This window comes from Danio rerio, chromosome 9 (assembly GCF_052040795.2).
Source record: "Danio rerio strain M-AB ecotype USA chromosome 9, GRCz13ab, whole genome shotgun sequence".
NCBI lineage: Eukaryota > Metazoa > Chordata > Actinopteri > Cypriniformes > Danionidae > Danio > Danio rerio.
In genome coordinates this window covers 768,093-777,500 of record NC_141029.1, presented here as the reverse complement: position 1 = coordinate 777,500, position 9,408 = coordinate 768,093, and the positions used below count along the sequence as shown (strand labels likewise).

The 9,408-nt window shown below is 41.7% G+C and overlaps 3 protein-coding genes across 4 annotated transcripts in view; 2 read left to right on the top strand and 1 right to left on the bottom strand.

Moving 5' to 3' along the window:
* Window positions 1–1,244, top strand: part of LOC147842233 (ubiquitin carboxyl-terminal hydrolase 37-like) — an 18,525-nt gene extending 17,281 nt beyond the window's left edge. The window contains exon 15 of the mRNA XM_087267252.1: window positions 211–1,244. Within this exon, the coding sequence (XP_087123378.1) occupies window positions 211–292 (82 nt within the window). The 3' untranslated portion in view covers window positions 293–1,244. The remainder of the gene's footprint in view (window positions 1–210) is intronic.
* On the bottom strand, window positions 1,208–4,998 carry LOC147842232 (endoribonuclease YbeY-like). 2 transcript variants are annotated; one of them, XM_087267262.1, is made up of 4 exons: window positions 4,428–4,998; window positions 3,543–4,077; window positions 2,622–2,690; window positions 1,208–1,405 (listed from the first exon to the last, which is right to left on the bottom strand). In XM_087267262.1, the coding sequence occupies exons 2-4, from the start codon at window positions 3,699–3,701 to the stop codon at window positions 1,325–1,327; spliced, it is 309 nt and encodes a 102-aa protein (XP_087123388.1). In that variant the 5' UTR covers window positions 3,702–4,077; window positions 4,428–4,998; the 3' UTR covers window positions 1,208–1,324. The 2 variants fall into 2 exon arrangements, with proteins under 2 accessions (XP_087123388.1, XP_087123387.1); XM_087267261.1 differs by having other exon boundaries at window positions 3,543–3,674; window positions 4,627–4,998.
* An 867-nt stretch (window positions 4,999–5,865) lies between these two features.
* On the top strand, window positions 5,866–9,065 carry LOC147842231 (NADH dehydrogenase [ubiquinone] 1 beta subcomplex subunit 3-like). The gene is made up of 3 exons (XM_087267263.1): window positions 5,866–5,937; window positions 8,115–8,253; window positions 8,776–9,065. The coding sequence occupies exons 2-3, from the start codon at window positions 8,120–8,122 to the stop codon at window positions 8,924–8,926; spliced, it is 285 nt and encodes a 94-aa protein (XP_087123389.1). The 5' UTR covers window positions 5,866–5,937; window positions 8,115–8,119; the 3' UTR covers window positions 8,927–9,065.
* The last annotated feature ends 343 nt before the right edge of the window (window positions 9,066–9,408 follow it).

Here is a 9,408-nt window from a genome sequence, read left to right as displayed (position 1 = left end):
ACTGAGTGGTACGGTACAGGTCGGTACAGTCCTGGTTGACGTATAATGATCTGGGCGTGTCTCGCTAAGAAAGTTTGTGCACCGCTGTTCAAGAGGGTCTGCCTGATATTAATTTCAGCTTTACAAAACTGCTACTTGTGCTGCAAACTGGTATTTGGTGAAGTGTTTGATCTGATGATGATGATGATGATGATGATGGTGTGTGTTCAGAGATGTGTTCGAGGAGCTGTCGGAGCTGGAGAAGGCCGGAGTGAACACAGATGGAGGTCGGACGGTGCTACAGCCGCTATAAAATTCTCTCCATGTGGATCCTGAACTGAGCCGAGGGTAAACGCACACCCTCATCAGTGCTACTGAAGAACACACACACACACACACACACACACACTTCTGCTTCAGGCACTTTCCTCTTCTGTTTCCCCCCGTGAAGAACTGTAGACCCGCAGATATAGATGTTTCTAGAGACTCCTAAAGGTACGAACTGTTTCTGGGGGAAGCGATGGGAAATAAATAACAGAAATATGATGAGTTTGGGTTAAAGATTTGTCCTTCGGGCTTTAATATGATGAAGTCCACTTTTTTGGTAAACTTTTATGCATTAAGAAATATTTGATGAGTTTGTTCCTGTTTTTTCTGTTTGTTTCTCTCTTTCCAGTCCACAGATTTTAGATTTTTCCTTTCTAATCTATTGCATATAAAGGTTTATTCTTGTATATGTGGTTTGGGAGGGCGTCTGGTTTCCTGTTTGATATGCAGCTGAACATGTGGTGCAATATTTTTGCTTTTATATCTATCTATGATCTATAGCGATGACGAGAGGCTAGTGCTGGTTTATATATCCGAGGCTTTACTGATGACTCCATCACTTTATTTTACTCTTATTTTATAACAAGCGCTCTCAGTGGTATGGATGTAGCTTGTCTTTGAGGATTGTTGAACACCGACAGCCCCTGCTTTCGTTTTCCTTCAGTGTGTGTATCTGGAGCTGCAGCCGTTGTGTGAAGCGTCAGCCGCTGTTATTTATTTCAGTCTACTGTACGGTGTTCTGGTTTTCGTTGTCTTCACTCTCTTTATGTGTGTGTGTGTGTGTGTTCCGTTCTGCTCATCGCGTCTCTTGATTGGACGAGTGTGTGTGTGTATGGTGTTTCCGGAACAGTGCTATAAGCTCTACCCAACTGCTTAGTATTCAGTCTTTGACTTCCTTACACACGTTTTAAAATAAACTTTATTTAGAAAACAGAAAACTCCAGCTTGTTTTGTGGTTTTGATTCATCAGTAGTGCATCTCCGCAGCAAATGTCCCGCATTTATGCTCTGTGTGTGCATCATCTTTTGGTGAGCGGCTCCAGATGACTGCCTGTTAGCCTGTTGAACTCGCTGAGAATGTAGCTCTCCTTCTGCTGCATCTGCGGGAAACAGAACTGCAGGAGTTATTGGAGAAATCTGATAATATTGCAATATTTAATTTGTCTGCGTTAATTATTGTGATATGAATACACTTTGAATAGCTGTGTAGGGAGCCTAACCAATATTCAAGTAGGGAAGCTGAAATGCAATGCAGAAAATGCTTTGCACTAAATACAATTCACTAGCTCATGATCAACTATAATCGACTATCGTGAAGAAAAACTTGATTTTTTGGATACACTGTGTAAATTCTTCATCTTCATTTTCTTGTCGGCTTAGTCCCTTTATTAATCCGGGGTCGCCACAGCGGAATGAACCACCAACTTATCCAGCGAGTTTTTACACAGCGGATGCCCTTCCAGCTGCAACCCATCTCTGGGAATCATCCACACACACACTACGGACAATTTAGCCTACCCAATTCACCTGTACCACATGTCTTTGGACTGTGGGGGAAACCGAAGCAACCCACGCGAACGCAGGGAGAACATGCAAACTCCACACAGAAACGCCAACTGAGCCGAGGATCGAACCAGCGACCTTCTTGCTGTGAGGCGAACGTGCTACCCACTGCGCCACTGCCTCGCCTGTGTAAATTCTGTATAAATAAATGCAATGAATCGTCACCTCCAGCCATAAAGGCGACCCGTACTGCAACACACCATACCCCTCAGTGTAAACGAGGCATTTGTGGTGCATAATATCAGAAAATAAAGATTCTAAGCTTTCATGTGCTACCATGTGTAGAGATACTGGCCCACCAAAACCTAAAAAAATGTGTCAAAGGTAACCCAAGATGTAGAATACCTCCTGCTGTCTCTAGAGCAGGGCTGGGCAAACTCGGTCCTGGAGGTCCGGTGTCCTGCACAGTTTATCTCTGTCTCTAATCAAAAACACCTGCTTATAGATTTCCAGTGATCTTGAAGACGCTGATTAGCATGTGCAGGTGTGTTTGATTAGTGTTGGAGCTCAACTGTGCAGGACACCGGCCCTCCAGGACCGAGCTTGCCCACCCCTGATCTAGAGTGTGTGTTTGAGAATAGCACACAGACGTTCTCTAACTCTCTCCTTTCAGGTTTTGATCCTAATTGTGTTGTTTTAAATGCAAATGAGGTGCTCTTTATCTTCTTTAAGCACTGGTTTACTTTTCCACTTTTCCCACAAGCCTTATGAAATGTATTTACTGTAAAGTGTGTGTGTGTGGGGGGGGGGTACCTCGTTCCACTCCTCTTCAGTTTCATGTCTGTATCCCAGTAAATGACAGATGCCATGAGCCGTGACCACCTGCGACACACACACACACACACACACGTACGTATATCAGCAGGACTGAAAACACTGAACACACTCAGGCCATGTTCACTCTAACTTTAAAGCAGGGGTGTCCAAACTCGGTCCTGGAGGGCCGGTGTCCTGGAGAGTTTAGCTCCAACCCTAATCAAACACACCTGAACCAGCTGATCAAGCTCTTACTAGGTATACTAGAAACCTCCATGCAGATGTGTTGAAGCGAGTTGGAGATCAAGTCAGCAGGACACAGACCCTCCAGGACCGAGTTTGGACACCCCTGGTTCAAAGCATATTTTTTCTCTCCATTTAGTCCTTCCGTCCACACTGAGACTCGAGTTTAGGAAACTAAAATGCATCTTTTTGAAAACACTGTCCAAAGAGGATAAATGTGGAAATAGAGGCTTTGGAAAATGATGATCATTTTAGTCATGTGACCAATCTAGCTAACATGCTGGAGGACACTGTTGCATTAAAATGCATTAACGAGCAGTGGGACAGGTGTACCTAATAAAGTGGCCGGTGAGTGTATACATGTTTACTTTGCACACTTTAATCCTCATTTAATATTATGAATGTCAAATCTCATCTATTTGATTTAACTGCTTGGCCTAATCCAGGGGTGTCTGTCTCAGTCCTGGAGGGCTGCTGTCCTACATAGTTCTTCCTTCACACACCTCCCTGCAAGTGTCTAGTATACCTGATAAGAGCTTGATTAGATAGTTCAGGTGTGTTTAATTGGAGTTAGAACTAAAATATGCAGGACACCGGCCCTCAAGAACCAAGTCTGGACATATCTGGCCTGAACTATATTCATTCTGTGATGTGCACATGTGCGGTCATCGTTACCGTCAGCGTCTGGTGCAGATCCTGCTTGGTCTCTTTACACTGCTGCATCACGTACTCCACCCCTAAGAAGATGTCCCCTAGGTTGTACTCATCCCTCTGTAGGGCACACGGCACTTTTCCCGGCCTCAGGTCCTTCACAATGACACAAACACAAGTCATTACTGTGCTCCGGTTAGTAATGGATTATAGGGATGACCAATATAGACACTACATTCACAAAATATATCACAAGATTGCTATGGTTGTTACCATAGCAACTGTAGAATCACCACAGCAGATTAATTGCAACAGTTGTCATGTTACTGTAGCAACAGTAGAATCACCACAGGATTACTATTGTTGTTACCATGGCAACTGTAGAATGACCACGAGATCAATTACTATAGTTGTTGTGTTGCCATAGCAACTGTAGAATCACCACAACAGATTAATTACAATAGTTGTTACCATAGCAACTGTAGAATCCCCACAGCAGATTAATCACTATAGTTGTTGTTACCGTAGCAACTGTAGAATCACCACAACATATTAATTACTATTGTTGTTACCATAGCAACTGTAGAATCACCACAACAGATTAATCGCTATAGTTGTTGTTACCATAGCGACTGTAGAATCACCATAACAGATCAATTACAATAGTTGTTACCATAGCAACAGTAGAATCACCACAGCAGATTAATCACTATAGTTGTTACCATAGCAACAGTAGAATCACCACAGCAGATTAATCACTATAGTTGTTACCATAGCAACAGTAGAATCACCACAGCAGATTAATCACTATAGTTGTTGTTACCGTAGCAACTGTAGAATCACCACAACATATTAATTACTATAGTTGTTACCATAGCAACTGTAGAATCACCACAACAGATTAATCGCTATAGTTGTTGTTATCACAGCAACTGTAGAATCACCACAGTAAATTAATCACTATAGTTGTTACCATAGCGACTGTAGAATCACCACAACAGATCAATTCCTCTAATGTATAAGCACTACAGTATCGTTTATTTTATATTATGTTTAAGTGTAACCACTGAGGCTGTTCTTGCTCCAGTCTGACAGCCGCGGTGTGTACCTCATAGAAGGGGAAGGACAGCACGTCTGTGGGCTGATTCCTCCGCCGGTAAGTGTGGTTGATGCGCTGGATCTTGCGGTTGTCCACGCAGATGATGCCCATGTCGAACTTCTGCACGCCGAAGATGTGTCTGAGGATCTCCACATCCCTGCGGAGCCGCGCGCGCCTCACCGGAACCACATTCTGTAGATTCCGAACAATAACACCCATCACTGACCGCACCACCGGCGGGGGGAAGGCTGACCAACACACCGGCAACACCGTCGAAACATCTAACGTTACAGGGGACACGCGGGGAAACAGCGGTCATTTCCAACACACTCACATGATCTTCACTTTCACCCTGTTCATTGATTCGGAAAGTGATTCTGCGCATGCGCTTGAGCAAGTGAACTTAAAGGGATACACCCGCGGCCGGAAGTTAACGAGAATTGCTTGAATTGTTTCTTAAATTGTATTTTATTAACTGCAACTCAACCGTCACACTAATGTAAAAACTAATTATACCGAGTATTGTTCATATTATTTGTTACATTACTCATTTAATTAACGTCCTACACCTAACCTCAAACACAACCCGCAAAGTAATGTAAAAAGTAATTATACAGAATATTATTCAATAAATGACCCATTATATAACATTTTATAAATTTCTAACCATAAACACAACCCTCACATTAATTTAAATATATAAATGATTGTTGTACAGTGTCACAAAATTATGCTGTGAGTATCCGCAGCTGTATCTCTTCTAGACTACACGTCGGGAAACTGTCAAAATAAAAGTCTACTAGTTTTGTTATTTATTTTATTTTAGGTTTGTTTGACAACTGACAGATACATTGCACGTAATATACGTAAAATAATAGAGAAATATACAAGTTATGTGTCAGAATTAGTCAGATTGATATTTTGCATCTGCAGTCCCTGGACTGATGGTAAAATAATCACCCTAAAAATATAATTAATATGCTTCAAATGCGAATTTGCACCATTCCTAAAAAATGAACAGTTCACAAATTTAATTATACGCTACCTAAAACTAGAATCTCACTCAAACATACACACCTGTGAGGGGAAAATGACAAATAAATCACCAATAATAAAACTAATAGATTAATAAAACCGTTGGACAGTTAATTACCTTAATAGACATTTTACAGTTATTTGTTGAAACACTTTTGATCATCTTTTTTTATTGTTATTATTTCGTATTTATTTCGATTAGATCGTGACGTTGACAGGAAGTTGAACGTAGGAGCTTCCGACAGCGCTTGTGGATTCCTGCTGGAGGTCACTTTGCTTTAAAAGGTAATTCATGCCGACATTCAGCGCACAAACAAACATCTTTTGCTGCTGTTTTAATATTTACACTCTGATGGCGTATTAATGTGGTCGTGAGAGCAGCTATGCTAGTGATTAGCTCGTGTGTTTATGTCTGCGCGACTGAAGCGCTGGTCAGTCGCTTGTCCACTGCTCACATTATGAGTTTAGCCGCTGTACACATCTCTGCTGTACATTTTAGCCTGCTGATGTGTTTTTGGACGTGTTTTTGTGTAATGTGACTCGCTCGTTGATTAGTCCCGACATTCATTAGACATTCGCTTTCAAACCAATTCAATTCTTTGCTCCTGTTATAGTTTCAGCTGTGTCAGACATAAATATGTGCCCTTTATGCTGCACAGGGCTTCATTTCTAGATTTAAAATGAATGAGTCATACGAATTATACTATAAAACCAGGACCATAATGCTGAAAAAAAACATCCTGCTTATTGCACAACACTCATAATAATTCAAAAATAACTTTTAATGTAAAAGTCGATTAAACTCTGACACCATTTGTGATAAAATATTCAAATCAGCTCTAAACATGTCTAAATATGTTTAGATGGCGAGATGTCATCATTACTAACCGGCAAAAGTGCACTTCATGTTGAATATGAAATATAACTGTTTATCTGTTACGTTTTCTGTTACACTGACAAATAACCATCTGATCATTTTATCATATTTTAATATTATAATCTGTTGTGTTTTAGGCCTGTTGTTTTGTTCATTTCTGCACTGACAGCTTAACAGAAAGATCAACACTGATCTGCTTCATGATCTCATGCAGTCTCAGTTCATCTGTTATTGCTCTCTATAATTTAAGCCTATAATGCACAATTCTAGCTAAAGTGCACACGACTTATTTTATATATGAGCAATATCACACGAGTAGCAGTGCGATATGGCTCAGATTCGAGAACCAGACAGAACTGTTGTGTATGTATATGTATATATATATATATATATATATATATATATACACATCATAATAATATAATATATCATCATATCATAATTTTTTAATTTTAAATAAAAGTTATGCTGACTGAAAAGGTAAATGGTCTTTGTACACAATTATGTTTGGCTTAGGTTTTGAGCTTTTACTGCAAACGTCACATCCGTCAGAATTGCTCAGGTGTTTCTGCTAAAGCAGGGCGTCTCAACTGGTTTGGCCATCGACCCACATTTGGCCATGGTCATCAAGCCGCAACCCAAATGTTTAGGAACCATAATACAATTTATGGAATTATAAATAATTTGTATTTATTTGTGAACATACACAAGTAGTGACAGATAAATCTTAAGAAAATCACCAAGACCTACAAATAAACGATATTTTACTGCTGTCATTTATCAAAATGTATTAAATTATAGAAATATTACAAAGTAAAAACGACAAATACTGTAAACAGGGGTCAGGGTGAGGATAGGTTCAGTTAAAAACGTGTTATCTGCTTTCTAAATGTCGTTTTAATTTAGAAGGTTTCGTGCTCTCTTTTGAGAGCAGCTCGCTACTCATGACACTCTGAGGCTTCAAGTCTTTTTTGCCGTAAATATATGTAAATCCATACTTTACATATTTGGGGTCGTACTTGCTCTTCGACATATTTGTTGCTATAATTAAATATAATTTCACATGTCAAATGGAAGGGTTGTCGCGCACACATTTCAAAATAAAAGTCACAATAAGTTAAAAATGAAACTTTTGTTGTTGTTTTTGACCACACACTCCGCAACCCACTGAAAATGTTCCCACGACGCACCAGTTGAGAAACACTGTGCTTAAGCATTAATACACGGGTGGTTCTGTTGTCTGAAATAAAGCTCATGTGACATTACAACAGCTGTGTGTGTGTGTGTGTGTGTGTGTGTGTGTGTGTGTGTGTGTGTGTGTGTGTGTGTGTGTGTGTGTGTGTGTGTGTGTGTGTGTGTGTGTGCGCGTGCGTGCGTGCGAGTGTGTGTGTGCGTGCGTGCGTGCGAGTGTGTGTGTGTGTGCGTGCGAGTGTGTGTGTGTGTGCGTGCGTGTGTGTGTGTGCGTGCGAGTGTGTGTGTGTGTGTGCGTGTGTGTGTGTGTGTGTGTCAATCATGAGAACTCATTTGTGTGTGTGTGTGTGTGTGTGTGTGTGTGTGTGTGTGTGTGTGTGTGTGTGTTGAGCAGCAGATATGGGTGGAGATCATGGTCACGCTCACGGTAAAACCCCCCTGCCGGACTACAGACAGTGGAAGTGGGAAGGGACGCCGCTGGAGGTCGTGCAGAAGAAACTGGCTGGCAAAGGACTGAGAGACCCCTGGGCTCGGTTAGATCACACTCACACACACACACACATATATACACACCACAGCTATATGTGGATCACACACAGTAGGTGTAGGGTTGAAAATCTGTATTCATCAGGGATTGCCACAGCGGAATGAACCCCCAAGTATTACAGCTTATGTTATATGCAGCGGATGCCCTTCCAGCTGCAACCCAGTACTGGGAAGCAACCATGCACACTCATTCTCTCGCACACACTCGTACACTACGGCCAATTTAGTTAATCAATTCCCCTATAGCGCATGTGTTTGGACTGTGGGCGAATCCGGAGCACCCGGAGGAAACACACGCCAACACGGGGAGAACATGCAAACTCCACACAGAAACACCAACTGACCCAGCCGAGACTCAAACCAGCGACCTTCTTGCTGTGAGGCCACAATGCTAACCACTGAGCCACCGTGTCACCTATTATTATTATTTATTATTTAAATTATATGCTTCTGCTGTACTGTAGAGCTAATGTACTGCGTGTGTGTGTGTGTGTGTGTGTGTGTTTCAGGAATGAAGCATGGAGGTACAAGGGCACCTTCAGCATCCCCATCTCCCTCAAAGACGTGTTCCTGCGCGGCTTTAAGTACGGATTCGCAGCGTTCGTGGTGTCTCTGGCAGTGGAGTACACCTTCTTCCCCCCGGAGAAGAGCAAACACTGAGCGCGCGCACGCGTGTGTGTGAAAGACTGTGTGTTCACTGCGGGTTTGTTCTTCACACGAGCCGGTCCTGAGCTCCTAATACATTCAGAAAGTCCATTCACCACTGATTCCCTGTCTAGAATAAATGTAAATGATCTGATGAGGCCTCGGTCTGATTGTGTGTTGGCTGTTGTAGGGCAAACTTGCAGAGTTATGAATGAGGCACAAACTCCAGCTTTCAGAGTCAGCTTTGTGTTGACAAACCAGTGTATAACAAATATAACTTGGGTAAGATCGGGTTTAGTGGTTTCACAGTACTTGATATGAATGTTCTCTGTTTACACTCCATTTAACCCAGAGTTTGTGATTAACCCCTGGTGTCCATGCAGCTTAAAGAGCAGCTATTTTGCATTATACAAGGTCATACTTTGGTTTTGGGGGTGTCCAACAACAGTCTCATCTGTGTGCAAGGTCAAAAATCACTTTTATTGTCTTATAATATG